At 39.3% G+C, this 25249-nt stretch overlaps 1 protein-coding gene across 2 annotated transcripts in view; it reads left to right on the top strand.

The window, feature by feature from the left end:
* Nucleotides 1-25249, top strand: part of dgkb (diacylglycerol kinase, beta) — a 198049-nt gene that overhangs the window by 86081 nt on the left and 86719 nt on the right. For both annotated transcript variants that reach the window (XM_030158482.1, XM_030158481.1), the window contains 2 exons: nucleotides 10487-10647; nucleotides 22108-22172. In XM_030158482.1, the coding sequence (XP_030014342.1) occupies nucleotides 10487-10647; nucleotides 22108-22172 (226 nt within the window). The remainder of the gene's footprint in view (nucleotides 1-10486; nucleotides 10648-22107; nucleotides 22173-25249) is intronic.

The raw sequence follows: 25249 nt of genomic DNA, 5'->3' as shown, positions 1-25249 counted from the left end.
CTGCTGTTTATATTTTCTTTATTGCTGGCGAATGTCATTTATGACTTCCTTAATGCCAACTCCAACTCCTACATCACCGCATCGTGCCCTGCAGGAAGCCATGCTACAGGCTCCGAACGCTGGCTGCAGAAGCAGGCTTGCAGAGCGGTGCAGTAAGCCGCTGTGACCCAGGGCGCAGATCCAGTTCTGAGAACCATTTTCATTTACAGAACTCAGAACCAAGCCAGGCTTGAAGCTCCACTTTGACCATGAAAAGATAACAAATTGCATTTTACACCAATTATTTGCATGTATTTGGTAGGATTAGTGGTTAAGAAGTTATTAAATATTTTAGATTTTGGACTGTGGTGGTTTGGGTCTTTATGGGTTGAATAGAGTTATTGTGTCATACTGTCATATTTTCCTTGAACGGTATGATTATAGAACTTTATGACATGTTTAAAGTTAAGGGGGAAAAATGACATAATATGATATAAGGAATGAATCATGCGCTGTCCATTGTGCTGAATCTGAGATCCTTACACGGAACTGGTTCCGAATAAGCAGATCCGAGTAAACTTTTTCGGAACCAGCATAGAACTAGACTTCCAAGGTCCGTTTCAGTTAAATGTAGCTGGTAGCTGATGAAAAGCCTGGAGCCCCTAGAGGTCTGTACTACGGCTAGGTGTACCGGGTTATCCATATTGCAGCTTGGTGTACCGGGTCACAGCCGCTTAGTGCAATGGTCTGCAAGCCTAGGAGCATAGGAACCAGCATTTGGAGCCCGTAGCTCGGCTTCCTGCAGGGCACAACGTGGCGATGTGGAAGTTGGGGTTGGCATTAATAAAGTAAAATAAAATGACATTCGCCAGTATCAAAGAAAATATAAACAGCAGACGAGTGTAAATCAGTCAATCAATCAATTAATCAATCTTTATTTATATAGCACTTTTCACACACTGAGGATGTAGCACAAAGTGCTTTACATATAAGTTTAAAAATCAGTAACACCCCCCCCACACACACACACACACACACACACACACACACACACATAAGCACCCTCTGATGAAACACTGGAAAATATAGATAAACATTAAAAAGATATAAAAGCATTCATTAAAAGAATCCAATTGTAAAACATATTGTGGCATGTTTGCTGCAGTGCATTATGGGTAGTGGGTATTTTGTTGTAAATGTGTTATTTTTATGCACAAGAATTCAGCGGGGTTGTTGTGTTAGTACTAGTTTTGACTTAATATGTGTATGACAATGCTTAATGACCTTTTTGTTTATTTTTTTTGTATTTTTGTAATTTTTAAAGTTGCACCCTGAGTGAGAACCATAGGCAGAGCAATGGCTACCCTGTTGTGATTATTCCAATTTTATGTTTCATACTTGTCAAATTAAAAACGCAATGTGGTCATACTTTTCTACATAGTTAACTTCCTGCTAAACTTCCACTCACACTACATTGATGTCAGAAGTGGAAATTACCATGGCAGAGATCATCAAAGAAACTGAAGATTTCATTACCCAGCTGGGCATAGCTGAAGGAGCATGCCCGAAGACATTTCGATGGACACCAAGAGACAATGTGCTGAGCGGACGGCCAGATGGGTCCAGTGGTGTTCACCCAAAGGAGAATCCTTGGCAACGGATGCTCCCACAGTTAGCTGAACCACAGGCCAATATGATGACAGACAGCGAGAGCACCTTCAGTGGCATTCCAACTGTGGCCCCTCTTGTCAGTATTGTCAACGGCAGTATGCTCTTCCCCACACCAGAGGGCACCAAGCAAAGCACCATAAAGCTGCCATGGCACAATGGGGAGGAGCCACCAGAAACTTACATCATCCAGGCACGGTTGGCAGCCCAAGTTAATGGCTGGTCCACAGAAGAAGTGGCAGTACATGTGGCCCTCTCCCTGGAGGGCAAAGCCTTACAGATCTTGACTGATCTGCAACCAAAAGAGCAGCTCGACTGGTTAGCCATCCAGGGGGCACTTCAACGTCACTTTGGCCGCTGTATTGACACTGAGGGTGCTAGAGACAAGCTGTACAGCCGTCTACATAGAATGGGAGAAGGGTTAGGTGCCTACCTTGCTGATATACAACGCTACGCTGTTCCCTCTGCCCATCTAACCACCATGGGGAGCAGAGCATTCAGCCGCTCTGCTCCCCAGCTCTGGAACTCCCTGCCACCGGATCTCAGAAAGACCACTTCACTTCCTCTCTTCAAATCCAGACTCAAAACCCATCTATTTAGGACCTCTTTCTCTTTGTGAACACAATTGCACTGTCCAAATTTTTAACCTGCCTTTTTATTACCTCCGCCAAGGAGGTTATGTTTTTGCCAGGGTTTGTTTGTTTGTCTGTCCGTTAGTGTGCAACATAACTCAAAAAGTTATGGACAGATTTGGATGAAATTTTCAGGGTTTGTTGGAAATGGGATAAGGAAGAAATGATTAAATTTTGGTGGTGATCGGGGGTGGGGGGGCCAACGGGGGCGGGCACTGATTGTTAGTGTGCAACATAACTGAAAAAGTTATGGACAGATTTGGATGAAATTTTCAGGGTTTGTTGGAAATGGGATAAGGAAGAAATTATTAAATTTTGGTGGTGATCGGGGGTGGGGGGGGCCCACGGGGGGGGGCACTGATCAGCCTTGGCGGAGGTCTGCGCTCTCCGAGTGCTTCTAGTTTTTACTCTGCTTTATTGTTTGCTTTTAACTCTCCTGTTTTACTGTACGGTGTCCTTGAGTGTCAAGAAAGGCGCCTATAAATAAAATGTATTATTATCATTATTATTATTATTATTATTATGCATGCCAGGGCTATCCAACGTTTGACCCGGCTGCACAGGAAGAGCTGGCCCTCCAGGCATTCATACATGGACTCCAGCCGGGGCGCCTTCAAGAGCAAATCCGACTAGCCTCCCCCAGAACCGTGTCTGCAGCGTTGAGAGAAGCTGAATGGGTAGAACTGGTCCTGGCTTCAAAAGAGCACTTCTTTGTCTCACTCTGCAGACAGTGAAGGGAGTGGTGAGGAGGGAGAGGCTCGTCAAGCTGTTGACTTGTCCCCAAGGCGTCCCCAGTGGGCTCCCAAGCAAACAGCATGGCGCTCATCAGAGGGGTGTTATCGGTGTGGGGAGCCTGGCCACATTGCACGCTACTGTCCAGCTCCAACCCCAAAGAGTCCAGCACTACAGCCACAGTTAAACTACAGTGGGGGGGCATAACAGGGGAACTGCCACCCTCAAAGACTGAACTTTCCCCTACACCACGAGTGGGTCGTTTGGGCCATACCACAGGACTCTATCTAGACTGTTCAATCAGTGGTGTCAACTGCAGAGCCTTAGTGGATACTGGATCCACTATCTCCTTGGTCCGGACTGGGATGGTGACGGGCACAGACCTACCGAAACCTCGAGGTTGGGCCACAACCAGGAAGCCCATTGTCACAGTGACAGGGCAGCATGCCAGAATGTGAGGGGTTAAGAGTCTCTCTGTGACTGTCACCAGCCATAATGTCAGTCATAAGTTCTGGTTGGCTGAAATCCAAGATGCCTGCGTTATTGGTTTGGACCTGTTGTCTGCATGGGGTGCTGTGGTGGATGTTCCCAGGGCCACACTATACGCTCGACCTCCGCAGTGGCTACTGGCAGGTGGAATTTGCTCCAGAGGACCGGCCAAAGACAGCTTTCACCATTGGCCAGGGACTTTTGCAGTTTAAGGTGATGCCATTCAGCCTCTGCAATGCCCCTGTCACCTTTGAGCACTTGATGGAGAGGGTGTTGGTCGACATCCCCCGGACCCGCTGCGTTGTGTACCTGGTTGACCTCCTGGTCCATTCTGCGGGTTTCGAGGGAGCACTGGACAACCTGAGGGAAGTGTTCCAAGCTATCCGACAAGCCCGCCTCCAACTCAACCCAAAGAAGTGCCATCTCTTCCGCAGAGAGACCGCTTTCCTGGGTCATGTGGTCAGTGCAGCAGGAGTATCCACTGATCCTGCTAAGGTCATGGCGGTAAGGGACTGGCCGGTACCAGGAAATGTCAAAGAGCTACGGAGCTTCCTGGGCTTAGCTTCCTACTATCGCGGGTACATATCCGGTTTTGCTACCATTGCCAGTCTTTTGCATCAGCTGACCCAGAAGGGGCAGGTGTTCAAAATGAGCGAAGATTGTGCCCTGGCCTTTACCCAGCTCCAGGCAGCCCTTAGTCAGGGCTCCAGTGCTGGCATATCCTGACCTCCAGAGGCCTTTCATCCTTGACACTGATGACAGCAATGTGGGCCTTGGAGCAGTTCTGTCCCAGGAGGGGGAGCAGGGAGAGCAGGTCATTGCCTACTTCAGCCGCTCTTTCTCCGGACCAGAGAGGAAGTACTGTGTCACCCAGCGAGAGTTGCTGTCAGTCGTCGCAAGTCTTCGTCATTTCCGGCCATACCTTTACGGACGGAGATTCCTGCTGCATACTGACCACGCCTCCTTGACCTGGCTCCTCAACTTCAGGGACCCAGAGGGATAGCTGGCCTGTTGGCTGGAGACGTTGCAAGAGTTTGACTTCGAGATCCGCCATCAGGCTGGCCGTCTCTATGCCAATGCTGATTCTCTGTCCTGCTGGCCCTGTGAGAAAGAGGAATGTCGATATTGCCTGTGTGAAGAGGAGCGGGATACTACAGTTCTGATGGTGGCTGCACTTCAGGACATCTCCTCCAGCCGTGTCAACAAGTCTGGACCATCTGTGACAGCAGACGACAACAGTTATGAAGGCCTTGATGGACAAGAACTTCAGCGCTCCCAGAGCCAAGACCCTGTTCTTGCAAGGGTCCAGGCTTGGGTGGGGGCAGGCCAGAGACCAGCATGGACGGAAGTGTCGGCACTGGATACCGAGACCAAGGCCCTCTATTCACAGTGGGCTAACCTTTCCAGCCACAACGGTCTTCTCTACTGTTGTTGGCAATCTCCTGGGAATGACAGAGCTATCTTCCAACTCCTGGTGCCCCACTGCCTGCATCCCAAAGTGCTCCAGCTTGTTCATGGTTCAGTGGGGTCAGGCCATTTTGGCGTCAGCAAAACCCTCCTTTGACTATGTTCCCGATTCTACTGGCCGGGATGTCGTCAAGATGTGGAGCTCCATGTCCATTGACGTGACACATGCACCACTCAGAAGGGTCCACCACATCACTCACATGCTCCCTTGCAGCAGTATCAGGTGGGGGCTCCCATGGAGCGAGTAGCAGTGGATGTGTTGGGTCCATCTCCTACCACCAACCAGGGTAACCGTTATGTCCTGATTGCAATGGACTACTTCACCAAGTGGCCTGAGGCGTATGCCGTTCCAGATCAGAGTGCTGCGACTACTGCTGAACAGCTGGTGAACAAGATGTTCTGCTGCTTTGTAGCCCCAGAAGAGCTACACAGCAACCAGGGTCGGAATTTCGAGGCCCAAGTGTTCCAGGAAGTCTGCAAGTGGCTGGGTATTAAAAAGATGTGGACTACACCATTGCATCCTTAGAGTGATGGGTTGGTTGAATGGTTTAACTGTACCCTGGCCACCCAGCTAGCCATCCTGACCAGTCGTCAGCAACAGGACTGGGACCTGCATCTTCCACTGGTCCTGTGGGCATATCGAACAGCAGTGCAGGAGTCAACAAGGTGCACCCCAGCAGCTCTCATGTTCGGGCGAGAGCTCAGAACGCCGGTGGATTTAGTGTTTGGCCCCCCTCCTGAGCCAGAGGTAGTTAGTGAACCTGGGCTGGACTACCTTTTCAGCCTTTGTGAGTGGCTCAGGAAGGTGCATGAGATGACCAGAGAATCCCTCAAGGATGCAGAGCTCCATCAGAAGCGGGCCTACGATACCTGGTCTCAGGTCAATGTGTACACCCCAGGGGAGCAGGTGTGGGTTTACTGTCCTGAGCGAAAGAAGGGCCTTTCACCAAAATGAATGTCTCACTGGGTGGGACCATGTACGGTGCTGGATAGACTGTCTGATGTCGTCTACAGAGTGCGGCTTTCTCAGAAGAATAGGAATGTGGTGCTCCACTGCGACCGGCTTGCTCCCTACCAGCCTATGGCCTCAACTGCACCCGAGACAGACACTTCCGAATGGGGTCCAGTGGTCCTGTATCAGCCGTTGGAGACTCCCAGGAGCCCACCTACATGAGCACGGCGCCAACGCCGACTTCCTCAGCATTTGAAGGACTTTGTGGTTGCTGGGGACAGCTAACCAGCTGGGTGGGGGGAGTGTGGCATGTTTGCCGCAGTGCATTATGGGTAGTGGGTATTTTGTTGTAAATGTGTTATTTTTATGTGCAAGAATTCAGCAGGGTTGTTGTGTTAGTACTAGTTTTGACTTAATATGTGTATGGCAATGCTTATTGGCCTTTTTGTTTATTTTTTTTGTATTTTTGTAATTTGTAAAGTTGCACCCTGAGTGAGAGCCATAGGCAGAGCAATGGCTATCCTGTTGTGATTGTCCCAACTTTGTTCTTCCTGCTAGTCAAATTAAAAGCATAACTTACGCTCATACTTTTGTACAGATCTAATTTCCTGCCAAACTTCCACCCATGCTACAATATAAATATTAAACATTAAAATGATAAAACAGAAGCATTAATTAAGAGAATCTAAATATAACACATACATATATATATATATATATATATATATATATATATATATATATATATATATATATAATATAACTATAAAACATCAAATGGATAAAACAGAGGCATTAGTTAAAAGCCAAATTAAAGAGGTGGGTCTTGAGCCTGGTTTTAAAAATTTCTACATTCTCTGCAGCCCTGAGGTTCCCTGGCAGGCTGTTCCATAGGTGAGGAGCATAATGCTGAAACACTGCCTCGCCATGAGTTTTTGTGTTAGCTTTTGGAACAAGTAAAAGGCCAGTGCCAGAGGACCTCAGGGTCCACGAGGGTTCATATGGTAAAAGCAAGTCTAAAAGATAAGAAAGCGCAAGACCATTAAGACATTTAAAAACTATTAAAAGGACCTTAAAATCAATCCTGAAACACATGGGGAGCCAATGCAGTGATTTTAAAACCGGTGTAATGTGAGCCCGCCTTCTGGTCTTTGTCAGCACTCGAGCAGCTGAATTCTGAAGAAGTTGGAGTTGTGAGATTCTATCTTTGGGAAAATCAGAAAGCAGGGCATTACAGTAGTCGATTCTACTGAAAATAAAAGCGTGCATCAGCATCTCCGTGTAATGTGTATTAATTTATGGGTCAGACCTGATGAAGAGCAGCATTTGAGGGACTTTGTGGTTGACCTGATGAAGCGTCAGAACTACAGGGTGTCCCGTAAGTCTCCATACACAGGAAAAATAAACGTTTCTTGACATAAACCATTTTTATTTATATAATATGCTCTATATGACTGCCATTTTGTCTGGAACACATTTCAATGCGTGTCCTCCACTGCTGAAGAACTATAAAGAAGAAATATAAAGAAATACATGTTAGAACCATATATGTATGGAATGTATTATGTCTCCTATGTATGGAGACTTATGGGGCACCCTGTAGATCCGAGGTCCATGGAGGTACAGCTTGGTCTCCCGGTTCACTGGAGTTTAGAGCAGCTCCAAGCCCCACAGGAGCCGGTGCTTTGAGGGCGCTAAGCGGGGCTTGGAGGTTGGAGCACGGTTTAGGTCCATGACCCTTAAACAGAAGTGGTTCCGTAAACAGAACTGGTTCCGAGATCCGTAATCAGAGCTGGTTCCATAAACGGAACTAGATCATTAAAAGGAACTGGATTCTTAAACGGAACTGGTTCCGTAAACGGAACTAGATCCGTAAACGGAACTGGATCATGAAACAGAACCAACCTCACGCTCCCACATGTTTTTCGTATATCACATGGGATCAGTGTCCACATGTGATTGTGTGAGGCTTACATGGGCTTCAATATTCCAAAATCACATGTAGGCCTATTACACATGTTCAAAAACATGTTAAATGAAATATAACGAAGTGTAAATGATCAAAATCCTCCTTAATTATGCTGTAGACAAGGCTAAATTGCCTCTAAACGTGGGGGGGGGGGGTAGATATTTTGTACAATTTTCTTTGTTTACTATGTACTTAGTTTTATCGTCCACCTTTTTATATTCTTTTTCATAGATGTTATGCAAACAGAAATGACTTCAACTGTCACTACTTTTTTTTTATTGTTTGCTTTTGAAACATCATCTTCCTGATCCTACATCCTTCTCACACTCTTAAATTCCACCTTGCTAGGCCATTTAATCCAGAATGTTAGTCTGGCAAAAATATTTTTAAAATCATGTCTGAAATTATTTCAAATCTTTTGTTTCTCTCATGGGTTACGGTGTAATTTTATATAATTGAAACTGTTTGGCCTTTGTTCATCAACAGTATTTGACTGTACAGCAGAGAGAATTCTACTTGGAAACATGCCATCACTGAGAAGAAATGAGATGTGCTAAGTGTGACTGCTGCTGACAGCAATGACAGCTTTTAAAAGTCCAGTTACTCTTGCAGATAATCTGACCAGAAGGTTTTGTATACCAGATGTTTTTGTTTATGAATTCAGTCTCCCTGTCTGGTCAGACACAGTTTCATTAGCTTTCTGTGAAATAACTACCATACACTTAATACTATTGTATTGCTTAAAGGGCTAACTCTATATTAAAAAAAAAAAAAAAACCTTTTTTTTAATGTCAAGCTAAAAATAACTTCATTTTTGTCTTGTTGGGAACAAAAGGCCCAAGCAACATAGGCTGTATAAAAGATGTCAATCCATGGTTTGGGGTTTGAGGACTGTTGTTGTTTAGGTTAGAGTTTAACATTTTGGCTGTTTTGTTTTTTTGGAAACCAAAGTTCCTGTATTTGGATAACAGGTTGAAGATAGAAAAGTCTGAAACTCACCAAGCTAATGCTACTTACTTACTGAAAACCAAAGAATATAAGAAGTAAACAGAAGTACCAATAATGGTCACTATATTGGCTTTTTGAAGCCAAAAAAAATTTGGACAAGGGGCATCACCGTCAGTTGTGAACTAGCGTTAAATGGTAGCTTTTTGACGTGGTTGAACAAAAAACTGTGTAGCTGAACTGCCTGTCAGGAAAAAAAGCTATATTTCACAGACTGGGCAAGCATCAATGCTTCCATTCAACCTGAGATCTAATTTAAAACATTAATTTTATATGAACCAGAACACTTCAAAAGTGTCTGAATTAGACAAATGAGAATATTCACTCATATCTTCATAGTGAAGTTTAATGTAAGTCTATGGGAGACAGGGCTTTATAGAGTAACATCTAGTGGTCATCAATAGCATTATACTGGAATATATTTCTGTGCTGCCTTTGTTCTTCCCTCTTGCTGAAAATACAGACAAAATCTGCTTCCACTGAGAAATGTCAACCCATATCATTCAGTTAGACAATAGCAATGTCTTTTTAACATAACATAAAGCACCTTTTTTTTTTTTGTACAAAATCTGCATAGTTTGGGTTGGGCATTAGTTTCTGCCCCAAGTAGTGGAGTTTAACTTTTCAGTATCTTACTGATGAAAGAGGGATGGATGGAACGTGACATTGACAAGCATTACTACAGATGCTATACCAGTCTGTTGGGGTTAAGAGGGAGTTGAGCCAAAAAGCAAAGCTCTCAATTTACCAATCGATCTATATTCCTACCCACAGCTCATGGCCATGGCTGACCATGGCTGAGGGTAGGGACCAAAACAATGAGATCTTAGATACAAGCGGTGGAAATTTGTTTCCTCTGCAGTGTGGCTGTACTTAGAGACAGAAAGGGAGGGTGAGGCCTCTGGGACCCTCTGGGAAGGGCTCAGAGTATAGTCGCTGCTCCTCTGTATCCAGAGGTGGCCTGGGCATCTGGTTAGGACACCTCCTTGGTGAGATGTTTCGAACATATCCAACCAGGAGGAGACCTCTGGGCAGACCCAGGAGACGCCAGACGGATTATATCACTTGGCTGACCTGGGAATGCCTCAGTGTCCCCATGGAGGAGGTGGATGGGAAGGGGGACATCAGGGCTTCTCTGCTTAGGCTGTTGCCCCCACAACTCAGACACAAATAAGCAGAAGAATATGGATGAATGATGGATACCCTAATTAACACTCTTGTTGAGAGACCATGCAGCTTTGTCTTGTACTGAAACAATCCCAACATTAGTTGACATAGCTGCATTATGCAAACAGACTGGTAAACTTCTTGAAACATTTGCATGACAGAGTTGGTCAGTGTTGTAAGTGTAAGTTCTTAAACACAACAGTAGAGCTTTGTGTCAGGAAAAAAAAATAAATCTTTTTATTATTAATTTTTCTTCTTATTAGTATTATTACACAGTCAATCATAGCCCTATAAGTCAGCAAAGTTGAAGAAACTCAGCATCCACTTGCTGTTCTTAAACTAAGGTACTTAAAGCTGCTGTTGAAGTGGCTGAAGTTACTCTTGATTCATTTTATTGCACACTTGTCATGTTCTGTTTTTTCTCAGGGTATGAAGGCGAGAGTCTCTTGAAGATCCTGCGAGACATTGAGAACAGTACGGAGGTGATGCTGGATCGCTGGAAAATTGATGTCACGCCCACAGATAAGGATGAGCGTGGGGACCCAGTGCCTTACAGTATTATTAACAACTACTTCTCCATTGGAGTGGTAAGTTAAACTGTAGTAATGACACACTTGATCTGTCAAGTCAGATATGGTCAAAAAATTAGAAACATGTCCCATTCTTTTGCATCTTATTGTCATACTTAGCCTCTATTCAGTGGTGTAAAACATTATTATATTACAATCATCACAGTAAAATATGGTTTCCCCAGTTGTGTAAACATAAGACTTTGGCAAAGTAATTTTTTGGGGAAAATGCACCAAACAACAAATAGGGCACGACTATTTCCCTTGCCATGTAGTCAGCCCCATTCACATTTGCAGTGAAGCTGTACTGATCTTAGTGCTTAAACTGTGTGACACCATTTGAAACAGCCTGCTATCAGATTGTAGACGATGACAAATACGAACGCAGATAAGCCTGCCAAATAATGAGGAAAAATACTATGGAGACTTACAGTAATGGAACACCTGTGCACTGCTGGTTAAATGCGAACATTGCACCTTTTTCAAAAACTTTCACACCAAATTTGTTTTATTTATGGCAACAAAGAGCCTCTGAGACATAACATGAAAGGTGCAAGTAAACAGGCACAACTCCATGCAAGGTGAAAAAGAATAAATTCACTGAAATATGGACTATTAGTGCTGCAAGTCAAATCCTCTGTCAAAACATGACAGCTGTGTTATTCAGTGGCGAATAAAAACAGACTGTACAGGTCTTGACTAACAGCATAATCACTCCACTTATTTGTTTTAATCACATTCATGTTCGGCGCTTATTGAGATGTACTCTAGTGTCTGTCTGTGTAATCAATAAACAGTGCCTTGTTGTGGTGTTAGGCGCCCATCAGCACATCTACCCCCCTGTCCATCTACACCATAATGACACTGATTTCACGTAGCTCATGTTAGCCATTACTGAGAAATGTCAGGGGGGAAATATGGTAATTGACATTTGCAGGTGTCAGAGGCAGGAGTCGCTCAGTGTTGGGAGGTTCCTACAAAGAGTAGCAGGGAAGTAAAGTGATGCATGGCCTTACAAATGTTAGTTGAATAACACCTTCAGCTCTGCATGTAATGACGGTGTCAGAGGATATTAGAGGACAGCTCTTGTTAACATTGTGGCAGAGGAAAGCAATGGCTGTCATCATGTGTCGACTCTGCTGAACATATGTCTTTGTGTACAGGAAGACGTGGGTGAAGTGTGTAATAAATCTCACTGTAAAGGCATGTTAATTTTTTAGTGTAAATGTCACAACAGTTTGTTCAACATGTTGGGTAATCTATAGTATAAATGCTTTTTACTCTTGTAATTTGTTTTTGGGTTGTTGTGTTTTTTTAGATGCATTTGGTCTCAGTTCAAGTCATTTATGTACCAGAACTGCAAGTATTGATTATTTTCTTCAGTTCAACTTGATTAAACAAGTATTTGAATAGGCAAAAAAAAAAAAAAGTAAATACGTGAAAAAGACATGTCTGAAAATGACAAACAACTTGTCCTTTATTGCGCAACCAACTGAAACAACAACCACAAAAACTATAAAAGTAAAAGGATATATAAATAATGTCTAAACAGGAACAAAACCAAATATTTTTAATGGTTGTGAAAACTTCAAAGTTTAAAGGAACAATTGAAGAAAAGAGAGCATATAGACATTTTCTGCCTTTTTTTGTCTCTTCTGAGCTATGCTCCATGTTGTTTGTGTTGATCCTGGCATCATATGCGTCATAACACGTGTCCAGGTGGAAACATAATAGTGGAACCTGTGTTTAGCAGAAGCAAAATTAAGGAAACAAAGCTACGATTCAGGAAAATTGTAATCAAAATTTTTTTTGAGTCAATTAATCAGTTAACCGTTTCAGCTGTATTACATACATATAACCAGGTTTCCCAATGATTCTGGTGGGTTTATGTGCTGTGGTTATGATGCAAGGGTTATTCATTTGGAGGTCCTGTTATCAAGAAAAAGTTTTTTAATTTTATATTTTAAATGATTACCTCAAGCATCATTTCCTTATCTGTGAACAAAATGTTAAGACATTAACCCTCAAAGTCCCAAACAGCCACTATACACCAAAAGCATCAACTGATCTAAAATGTTAAATAGCTGTTGATCCATTAATCCTCTCAATACATGTAAATAATTGGTGTAACATGCAGTTTGTCATCTTTTGATGGTCATCAGATATGACTCATTTGGATGTTCAGAGGTGCTGTAGTGAACGTGGAAACACTGTCAGCTTCTACAACACTGATTCACTGGTAAAACCCGAGTAGTTTAAAAAATGACAGTGGAGGTAGATGGTTGTTTTTATGTTTAGTTAATGACATATTTTCCTCAAAAAAGCCACATTTTCTTCAGTGTTCTCTGCTCTTAATATAATGACCTTTGAATTTACTCTGAGGTTTCATGAACAAATGATAAATGAATTTAATGCATATTTATATCTATATATATTTTTAAAGAAAGAAAAAAAAGAAAAAAAAAAAAAAGATATAGCTTTACTCCTTTACGGTGAACAGTGAAAGAGCTGAGATTTGTCCAGTTCATAAAGTCATTCTTACTGGTATCATAAGCTCTGTGACTATCAGTAGGATTAGTCTTCAGCAGATGTGATGATGACAAATGAAGTTGTTTGTGTGGGATTAAGAAGACTTTGTGAGCTCTCTATGGATTTGAGTGTGATATAATACTGTGCATTGAATTTTGCTTTCCGTCAAATGGGAAAAAATGACAATAAAGATTATGTGACAAGTCAAGCTCATAATTACTTTAGAGATTATGCAGATGAAGGCTGGATTGTTTCTGTAATGACACTGTTGAAATCCAAAGATCAGCAGCAGCAACTACCGCAGGCATTGAGCATCACCACTAAATTATGCTTGTATTGGAATTATTTCCAGGAAAAAAATGACAAATCAAAATCTACCACAAACTAGTAAAAATGGTCTGAAAAAAACACTGTGTCTGCAACAATGCAAGTAAAATCATTGACTTAAGTTACCTAAAGTGTTGGGTGTGGTTGTAGAGGTGTATTCTTTACAGGATGTGGCTTTGTATGTGTGTTGACCTGGATCTACTGCAGGTCATACACTGATTTATACACCTGGATTTGATATTTCTGGTACAAGTTCATCAAACAAAGCCAAAATAGACATGAACAAAATGGAGTGTGATGCCATTATTTTTCAGTCTGTTTGATTTACTACTTTTTGTGGCAATGTCCAAATGAATTACTCTTCACATTTAACCATTAAAAAATGACTTATCACCATTTATAATACTCAACTCAAATTGATTTATAAAGCGCTTTAAGAACAACCACAACTGAAACAAAGTACTGTACATCAACAATAAAAACATAACCATGAAACAAACAACATAACAGTTAAAACAAGAAAACACTAAAACAAGAGCACAGTCCTACACTGGGTCAAAAGCTTTTAAGACACATTTTGAAGATGGCCACTGAAGGGTCTAATGTGCTAGTCATTCCATAATTTAGCCAAAGAAAAGGTTCTGTCCTCTCTGAGCTTCTGCTTAGACCTCAGTCCACTTAGATCTTCTAGATCAGGGGGTTATAATGGTATCCTTCACATTTTTTCCTGTGAAAATTAGATATTTTTCCTGAATTTAATTTACTGACCATGTAGGTGTCAGTAGAAGCTCATTAAATTCAAAGGTTATATCAAAACTGAAGAAAGCATGACTTTTTTTTTTAGCAAAACATATTGTAACACTCCAGAGAGTTTCACACAAGGATGAAGCCAGGAATGACGTTCAGAAGGTTTATTAAACATCAACAAAGCACTGGAAAACGGCTCCTCTCAGACACACATGTACACTCTTCTCTGCTCCAACTTCTGCACCTCCCTGCACATCAGCCCCCTCCTCTCTACCTCACTGACTCCTCCCATCTCACTCACTCACAATCACCTGAACCAAAATAGTGCAACTAAACAACAGAACACAATGTACATAAATAACCCATAATGGCTAATTATTACAGAGTCACAATATCATTAAGTCTCCATAAAAACAAGCATCTGTAACCACTGTCGTCTGGCAAACTACATGGGTTTTGCTGGGGAACCAAAGTTGTAGAAGACAGTGGCGTTTCCATGTTTACGACAGAGACCATGGATGTGTCCGAAAAAGACATCTGATGTTGCTGAAAAGATGACAAACTGTATTTTACCTGAATTATTTACACACATATTGACAAGATTAGTGGTTCAGCAGTTAATAAATGTTTTAGATCAGTAGATGCTTTTGGGTCTTTAAGGGTTGATAGCGCAACTTTGTTTCCCTACTTCCATCCTGAGGCTCAGGTGATCATATCAAATAAGAGCGACCATTTTTTTTTACGGAAGTCTTAAAGCTAACCTTGTGCCAGAGCCCAGTTGGATTGAGAATTAATGGTGCCATCCCTTTGGGAGGATGTGGAAGTGACGTGAAGTGTAATGATCTCAATCAGGGCCAGGGGTGAGAGACAGAACTAATCACTGAGCGTGCTCCTCTACCATAATGCAGTCAGTCGCCCTAATGACCCTGGCGCTCCTGTCAAAGCCATTACTCTCCCCTGTAGTGAAAGGCACATCAAACCACTGGGGCCCACTCATAATTGGACTAAACTTTGAGCTATGAGAGGACATTACACATGTCCTGTATTAATTTGGGTGCCAGACTTTTACATTGGTAATTATTTGAGGACAGCTCGGTGGAGAGAGTGTGAGTGAGCTGACATTGTCCCTGAGCCATGGGTGGTAGGTTGGGTGTGGGATCAGGGCTTGGAACTGTGTTTTACATGTGTTTATGGTGTGACACTTTTTTTTTTTCTTCAGGGATATATATATATATATATATATATATATATATATATATATATATATATATATATATATATATATATATATATATGTTTTTTTTTCCCCAAAAAAATTATATTGGTCCTGTCAACTTGCCGTTTTCACTAGTCTCTTCCCTGACCAAAACTACATAAGTATCACTTGTGTGATGCCTGAGAAACACACAAATAGAGTTCACTTCTCTTTTATTATATATATATATATGTGTGTGTGTGTGTGTGTGTGTGTGTGTGTGTGTGTGTGTGTGTGTGTGTGTGTGTGTACACACACACACACACACACACACACACACACACACACATATATATATGTATATATATATATATATATATATATATATATATATATATATATATATATATATATATATATATATATATATATATATACATACTGTATATAATTGATTTTTTTTTCTTAATATATGTTCTTAAGGTTTGGTTGTTCTTCACTTTTGGGGGCATTTTATAGACAGTATCAGTCCAAGGATTATAAGTACAGGATTGGCACTGACCTCTGAGAAAAATCACCTCATCCATTTTTCGGCCGATCACATGGCAGCATTCAGAGGTGGCCAAAAATGGTCACAATTCAGTGGTCAACATGTCTTGAGCTGTTACAATGAACTCAGCCAGAAATCATTGCTCAAATAAGTATTTATAAAAAAACAAAACAAAAAAAAAATACATGTAAAGTTTTCATAGATGTTGAGTATATTTTTAAAAAATCAGAATTTCTTAAAACTGTGAACAGACTTTGTAGACGTTGTCCCGAGGAAGTTACGTATAAATTTTAAATGAATCTGACCAGTAATTTTTTCGGAGAAGATGTTTGAAAAAATTGCTAACAAAGATGAACACAACAACAATGACGACAATGACAACCGACGACAGCCAACGACAGCCAGCGATAGATGATGGACACAGTGCCTTCACAATAGCTCATGGCCTAACAAAGACAACATATAAAACATAAAAAACAATGCATGATATCTGAATAAGCCATCCAATTGTGTCCCATGGGACCAAAATTAAGAAAACAAAAATATTAACATGAAACACATTAACTGGTTAATCGGTTAATCTAAACTGCCCATAGGAGTGAATGTGAGAGTGATTTTTTGTCTTTATATGTCAGCCCTGCGATGAACTGGCGACATGTCCAGGGTGTGCCCCACCTTTGCCCATAAGTAGCTGGGGTAGGCTCCAGTGACCCCCGTGACCCTAGTGAGGATAAAGTGGATTCAGAGAATGAATGAATGAATGATAGATAGATACACATTACCAAAATTATCTTTTAAATTGTTAAATATCATATGTATAAATGATGCATAATTCAAAAAGGATAAAAAGTTACTTCTTTCACCATTGCCATTGATGTTTTTTTTTTTGTTTGTTTTTTTTCCTGTGGGGCATGCCAGAAGAGGCAGGTCTAATAATTTAAAAATAAATACATTTTAAGCAAATATTCATCTATAATGTTTGTACAATTTAATTGCAACTGTTTAGTTTTAAAGCAATAGCCTCAGCTCATTTGATTTGAATGCTTTCTATTAATACTCTAAAAATTCCTGTAATTTAGTTGAAATATTATTGAATTTATAGAACTGAAAAACTATTGTAACTACTATACTACTATTATTAAGAATAAGAATTTTCTTATCTTTAAATGGATCCTTGTGGAACCTTGCAGGGTTCTCTAAAACTGTGAGAATACTCTGATGTTTAGTGATCTTGACACATGCTGTTCATTCTTATAGGCTGCTCTACAGAAGAGACATAGGTCAAATAAACCAAAAAAGTCTTGCATGTCCTGTGTTCTAAAGGAAAACTTCATTAGGTCAGTGAAAAACTTTAAGAGAGTTCATAAGGGCAGTAAAATTAGCAAGAATAAGTAATATCCATTATTAGGCATCAACACCATTTTGCCAATCAAGATTGAATTTTTCTGCACACCGGGCAATATATATATATATATATATATATATATATATATATATATATATATATATATATATATATATATATAACTGGATTCCATTAACATTATCTTACTATAGAACCATTTATTTGAAAGTCTGACACTTCCCATATAAACACAGAGCCCATTTACATGTACACTAATACTCCAATCAATATCCGATATATGGAGTTATCAGATTATTAGTGATCATACCACTGTAATATGGCATGCTTTACCATATAATAGCAGTTATCTGATCAGAAATTGGATTAACACACATGAATTTCTCCCCAATACTCAGATGTCTGCTTGCATTTGTACAGGTTAATCTGATTTATTTCATTCTTTTTTGTAGAAAATGGAAGTTACTTAGTCAAACGTGAGTGGAAAACAATAACGGGAAGTTTTAGTCTACCATCATTATGTACGTACAAACTCCGATAGAAATTCAATAATGGACTGGAGCGTCTAAAACAGGATTTCTGATTATGGCATTTATTAAGTGCATGTAAACCCGTCAGATCTCATTATTACAATCTGATTACTCCCACTTATCAGATTTATATAGTCATGTAAACAGGCTCATTGAAAAAGTATGAAGTGACAAAGTGCTTTACTGGTTGCTTGAAATCACTGTTTACTGTTGCAAAGCCACGGCCCCTCTTGTACAGATCTCAGATAATAGAGCCAAACCAAAGGGGAGACAACCTCTGCTCACTTTTGCTCTCTTGTTTGCAGCTATTGTCCTGTTTGTAAGAAAATCAAGTTACACTCTCTCAGATACATCCATCATCTCACCTTTCTGACTCTTGTTGGAAGCATGAGGTGAGTCTGCAGGGATCTTGAAGAATTCTTTTGGTCTTCTACTTACAGCATCTTGAAGAGACATCAAGAGAAGCCTCCATTGATTTTTTATTTTCTTTCTTTCTTTCTTTTTTTTTTCTTGGCTTCCCCTAAATTTCTGTACAGAGCTAGCAGGGGGTCCTCCCTGTAGGTGCTGTTTCAATAGTGCCACTCAAAATGGAGTGGGTCAAAACAGATTGCTTCAGCAGAGGGGAGGAAGGGGGAGAGGAACAACCCCCTGAAAAAGTTTACAGCAACTTTTTCTCACTCTTTCTTGAGATGTTTTTTCAGAACGGGACAACTTTACTGTGCTTGTCAGAGTTTGTTCTGGTGTTTTTCATAAAGGCCTTGCCAGCATTTTCCTACTGACACTGTCTTAGAAGTGGGAATTAAAGGAAATGTTGGCATTGGTACTCTCTGTTTAGTTCATTGCTTGAAGACTGAAAAATTGATCAGAACGTCTTCCGCTTACTTTATGACGTCACTTCGTCTGTATTCAGTTTCTGCCCTTTTTTTATTGGCCAGCGATCAGCTTGAATGCAGTGAAAACATACACAATACAAATAAATGGAAAAGAGGTATGTGTTTGGATGGAAACATGCCTGGTTGGGCTGTCATGTAGATAAAAGTACTTCACACACATGCATTTCAGTATGACACCACAGATCCTGCAATGATGGTGCTTGTGTGATTCACCAGTGACATCCATTTCTGTCCGAGAGGGCATCCTCAGAAGGGTTGAAAAAAGATTAGTAGAAGCTAATTAGAACAATAATTTATTAATATCACATTTTGGTCAGAATTAACTTTTTTTTTTTTTCACCATAATTGTCACTCATTTTAGATTTATCCTCATTTTTACCTTCCTCGGACAAGATTTGTTTTGAGACCTCACATTAGTTTAGTACTGGCCTCAGAGACCATTCTCTCCTGATCTGTGCATCTGAGAAATGTCATTTTTGCTTTTGCAAAGTGAGTTCACTGTTTAACTAAGTGACTATGGGGCAATACAATCTGTTGATTTCTCCAAAACACATTCACTTTTACTGTGGGAAAGAATGGGGCAGAATATACAGGGTGGGGAAGCAAAATTTACAATGAACATTTTGTTGTTTTTTCTCAGCAGGCACTACGTCAATTGTTTTGAAACCAAACATATATTGATGTCATAATCATACCTAACACTATTATCCATACCTTTTCAGAAACTTTTGCCCATATGAGTAATCAGGAAAGCAAACGTCAAAGAGTGTGTGATTTGCTGAATGCACTCGTCACACCAAAGGAGATTTCAAAAATAGTTGGAGTGTCCATAAAGACTGTTTATAATGGAAAGAAGAGAATGACTATTAGCAAAACTATTACAAGAAAGTCTGGAAGATACTATTAAAGAAGAATGGGAGAAGTTGTCACCCGAATATTTGAGGAATACTTGCGCAAGTTTCAGGAAGCGTGTGAAGGCAGTTATTGAGAAAGAAGGAGGACACACAGAATAAAAACATTTTCTATTATGTAAATTTTCTTGTGGCAAATAAATTCTCATGACTTTCAATAAACTAATTGGTCATACACTGTCTTTCAATCCCTGCCTCAAAATATTGTAAATTTTGCTTCCCCACCCTGTATCTCTAATCTTCTAAATGGGTGGGAGAGTGAAAAAATCATGTGACACTGACACAGGAAATGGCTCTCCAGTGAACCGCCTTGTTTCCCCGAGACACCTTTGCTAACACTTAATGCTTAACAGAAAAATACATATATTGTTCATAGCATGTAACTCTGAAGCAGTTTCCTTCTTGATTTGTCATGCGGGATGTAATGCAAGTGATATTTCATTATAACACAAATTATGCTGACACTGTTTGCTGGTAACAGCCAAATAAATACACACTCTGGTTAATGATGGCTGTACTCACTACTGCTGTATTGTCATCTATCTATCTATCTATCTATCTATCTATCTATCTATCTATCTATCTATCTATCTATCTATCTATCTATCTATCTATCTATCTATCTATCTATCTATCTATCTATCTATCTATCTATCTATCTATCTATCTGTCTGTCTGTCTGTCTGTCTGTCTGTCTGTCTGTCTGTCTGTCTGTCTGTCTGTCTGTCTGTCTGTCTGTCTGTCTGTCTGTCTGTCTGTCTATCTATCTATCTATCTATCTATCTATCTACTTTTGCTGAATTGTCATATACACATATGAGGCTGTTTGTTTGTTGTTGGTTACGACAAAGAACAGCTGTCAAAGTGTCTCAGTGGGAGTAACTTGGTCTTTGCTGCAACTGGCGTGTGAATGTGTGGACGTGAAAGGGTGATTGACATACATTGTAAAGAGTTCCAACTATCATTATTAATGAATAATATACATGATTAAAATAAAGAAAGCAATGAAAGATTTTGGACATGTTTTAGGTGACAATCTAAAATTAACTGAAAGAACAAAATCATATTACACTAATATGATTTTTGGGACATAAGCTATATTATGATAGTAATCATTACCATTTAAAGCTGAAACAATTAATAGATTCATGAACTTGACTCAATTAAAACAAATATTCAATTATGATTTTCCTGAATCAAAGCTTTGTTTCCTTAATTTCCAATGTTTAGAGTCCTACTGTTGTGTTTCACACGGACGCTTATCGCAATGCACATGACACCAGGATCAACACAAAGTTGTATGTTAGTTCCATCCTAAGTTGCTAGTAAGTTTGTTGGTTGGATCCAAATGTGTTGTTGATTGCAGTGCACATATTGTTTGCAGATGTCATTTGACTTATTTATTGTTTATATCTACAGATATTTTTATATATAATTTTATACTGTTGTTATTTCTACAAAAATATCTTTTATATATTCTTTTACTTTTATAATTTTTGTCATTGTTTTTTCATCTGGTTCTGAAATTAAGGAGTTGTTTGTCATTTTCAGACATTTATTTTTCACATTTTGTACTATTTTTTTCACCTATTCAAATAATTGTTTAAGCAAATTGAATCGAACTGACAGATTAATAATTGAGAAAAATTACCGGTGCAGCTCTACTCAAATGCATTATTTTGCTTATTTGAAATGATATATTTTTTTAACAAACTCAGTCCATAGGTTTACTATAAATACACTGTATGTTCACACTTAAACCTAGCCTAGCAGCTTAGAAGACTGTGATGGTGTTAATATACTGGTGAAGCGCCTCTGTCAGTCACACTACAGTAACATATGTAACATGAACTGTATCAGCTTAACACCCACTACTGACATGTGGCTGCACTTTCAGCCCTAGGTCACAGTTAGAGGGAAAAAGGGCGAGAGACCTATGCAGAGGCAGGAAAAAATGGAGAGAGAGAGAGAGAGAGAGAGAGAGGTGAGGAGAGACGGAGCGACTTGGTTGGGTGCCTGTGGGTTAGTGGGTAACTGTGATTACTCACATTGTGTGTTTAATTAATTAGCTGGTGAGGAGGTGGCGTGATGTTCATCAGGATTTCTGTCAATACCTCTCCATCCCCACTCAACCCCACCACCACCCTCTGTACACAACTCTCTTCAAAATACACAAATATATACACAAGGCACACACAGTCAGTGAAGGTGTAACTGAAGTGTTGAGAAAAGTCAGGAAATTGAGTTAATTATTATACAAAAGACATATGGAAAGTGATATTTTCAGATAAAAAGGCTGTGGTAGCTGAACATGTTTGGATAGAGAGAATGAGAGTCATTTATCTGGTGTAGTTTAATGACCAGACAGATAACACATGATTGTGTCTTCCTGTTTTTAAAGTCCATATTCTAAGATCTTTTTCTATATTTCAGGACGCCTCTATTGCACATCGCTTCCATGTTATGAGGGAGAAGCATCCTGAGAAGTTTAACAGCAGGTACATCTACATTTCTAATATAAAAAATAGTTGACATACCACTACTTATAATTTTTAGAGTTTTAGCTAATATAATACAGTGCCTTAGGGATGGGAAGGTTTTTCTTTGTCAGTCTGACTCAGATGAAGTAAGCAAAACGAAATAAAGGAAATGATAAATCAGATTTCTTTCAGATATTTTATTCAGCAGCTCGGAAGACCTGGGTCTTGCTTTCAAAAACATAAGAAAAATGCTCACTGGCAATCTACTGAACTCTAGAATATATGCACAAGAGTACTTAAATAATAATAATAAATAAATAAATAAATAAATAAATAAATAAATATTAAATCCACTTTAAAGTAGTTTACATCTTTCTAATTGTCTGATATCACCACTGCACAGGTTGCTGACAAAGCTCGTTGCATTATGTTTATTATTATAAATATTTACAAATGTTTTTCAAAAGTCAGACTTACTTTTATAAATTTGTGACAACATTCACTATTGCTACTGATTCTTTAATGGATGACTACTACTGTAAAGATATTCTGCCTGTCAATTAAGTTAAAGGTCATTTCAGTGTTTTTTTGTTGTTTTTTTTCTTTTTGTTCTTTTCTGATCAAAAAATGGGATGTATTCTTTGCAATCTTAAACATATCGTTGCTGAAATTGAGTATTTCTTTTGGTTAAAATACAGCATTCAGCATGAACCATTTTTGAAGTTTTCATCTGAACTCTGGAACATCTTGAGATGAAGAGACAACTTGAGGACTGTTTTAGTCCCCTGTCCCCTAATCCCCTGTTAGCACTAATACAGATATTTTAGCAAAAATATGGGCTGCTCATTCGCACATTAACGGTATTCAGGTAAAAAAAAATTAAATCTGATGTATTACAGTGCAAGATATTTAAATACTCTAGTTTAAGTGTATCTGTATGTGTAACAGTTTATCTGTGCCTGAAATAACAAAAACAGTGGCAGATTTATAGCTTTCTCTATATTAACAGCAGGATTGTTTGGCTTTTTTAAAATGCATGTCAGTGTCTTTACCTGGACTTTTCAGTGCTGCTGCATACAACAGGACCTCATCCACAGTGTCCACACTTTAAACTCTGACAGAAACAGTGTTTGAAGGCTGGAACTCATTTTTGTATAGATGTATGTATGGACACATATGAAACAAAGATTGTGTGAAATAACAGTAGTGGTGCAGGCTGATATTTAGGAGGTTGTTTTATTTTCCTTTCCTGGTTCTTTTCTGTATTTTCTCTAAATTTCAATTTTTATTTTTATTATTATGATTATGATTATGATTATGATTATTATTATTATTATTATTATTATTATTATTATTATTATTATTATTATTATTATTATTATTAATAATAATAATAATAATAATAATAATAATAATAATAATAATAATAATAAATTAATCATGAACATGTCATGAATTTTACTCTAAAGCATGTGCTGTCATGCCATGGTAGGTTAGTGATAATTTGCATTGTCATTATTATCTTTTTTTTTTGTTGAAGGAACTTAATCAGTACACTCATGATTATTTGCTTTAAGCATTGATCATGCATTAGGCAGTTTATTAAATATCCCAGAATTCCTCCAACTTTTTAACAAAAAAAATATTTTAGTTAAAAAGGGCCAGATAAGGTTTGGAATTTTCAAAAAGAATTTAAATTTGCTTTTGTTGAGAAGATAATTAAAGCCTTCATCACTGGCATTGGCATTAGACTTTGTTTTAACCCATAAAGACCCAGTACTACTTTTGTGGTAGTTTCCCAAATGAAATTTTCTCACTATTTAACCTTTCTGAAGTGAAGAGTGTATTTGAGACCGACTCTAAATGTAAAGTGTCCTGAGATAACTTTTGTTATAGTGTGATGCTATATAAATAAATTTGATTTGATTTGTCTCCATTTATTATATTTTCCTCTGTATTTCTCAGAGTAAATCTTCTATTTACCTATAGTTAATTCACATATCATGTAGATGTTTATGAAATCTCAAAATTTTTACATCAAAACAAAGAAAACTGAAGAAAAAGTGAGTTCTTCAGCAAAGATAAACACAAACATCTCCAACCACTCTTATTTATCAAACTCCATGGGTTTTACTGGTGAATCAATCTTGTAGAAGATGACAGTGTTTCCATGTTCGCTATGGAGCCTCTGAATGTCCAAATGGGTCATATCTGATGACCATGAAAAGAGGACAAATTGCATTTCACTCAATTATTTACATGTATTAATAGGAATGGATCACCAGTTATTTAACAGAAGCTTTTGGTCGCTGGTGGATGTTTGGGTCTTTAAGGGTAAAAAAAGGTCCAGGTAGTAATATGTGAAATGGTTAAAATCCAGTGACAAACACAATGCAATGAGAGTGCAATGCATTTTTAGATCCCCTGTATGGTCCCTTTGGTGACAACACAACACAGTGTTTAACTGCTCTGGAGCTTAGTGTGATGAATGGACAGGCTTCATATTTAGCATTTGTGATTACCTGGAGGAGATGCATTCACCTTTAGAGATGAATAAATGTGGCATCTATGTTTCCATCAATATTTAACATCTCCAATACGTCTCCACTAGTGCCAGGGAGTAATTGCAGTCCTAATTGAATTTGCTTGGCTAGTTTGACATCATGGATCAGTCAGACTGATGACACCCAGCCTCCTAATAATCCCATTTGTACTCATTATCATATTTTACCCTGGTCTTAGTACAACATTTAGCCAACTATCTTTCAGCTGCACGTTCATTGCACATGCAAATATGGCAGTCAAATTGTCCAAAGGGAAGTGAAGCAGGTTATGAGTAAATACAGGTCTCTAACACAGCGGTTACTACTGATTACACAACATATGTATCACCCTGTTAAAAACAAAAATGACAATGAATTGAAGAAATTGATGCTTTCCACACCATATTTCCTGATTACACAAAGAAGGAGATGGCTCATCATCATTTTAATACTCAATATCGTACATGCCTCATGGATTGCTGTGACCTCTTCTCGTTTTATTTCTTGTGTTCACTACAGCGTAAGCAAACCATGTCCTCATAGGCAGACCCT

The sequence above is a fragment of the Sphaeramia orbicularis genome, chromosome 16, assembly GCF_902148855.1.
Source record: "Sphaeramia orbicularis chromosome 16, fSphaOr1.1, whole genome shotgun sequence".
Taxonomy (NCBI): Eukaryota; Metazoa; Chordata; class Actinopteri; order Kurtiformes; family Apogonidae; genus Sphaeramia; species Sphaeramia orbicularis.
The sequence above is the reverse complement of the archived record's forward strand: the minus strand, read 5'-3'. Positions and strand labels throughout refer to the sequence as shown.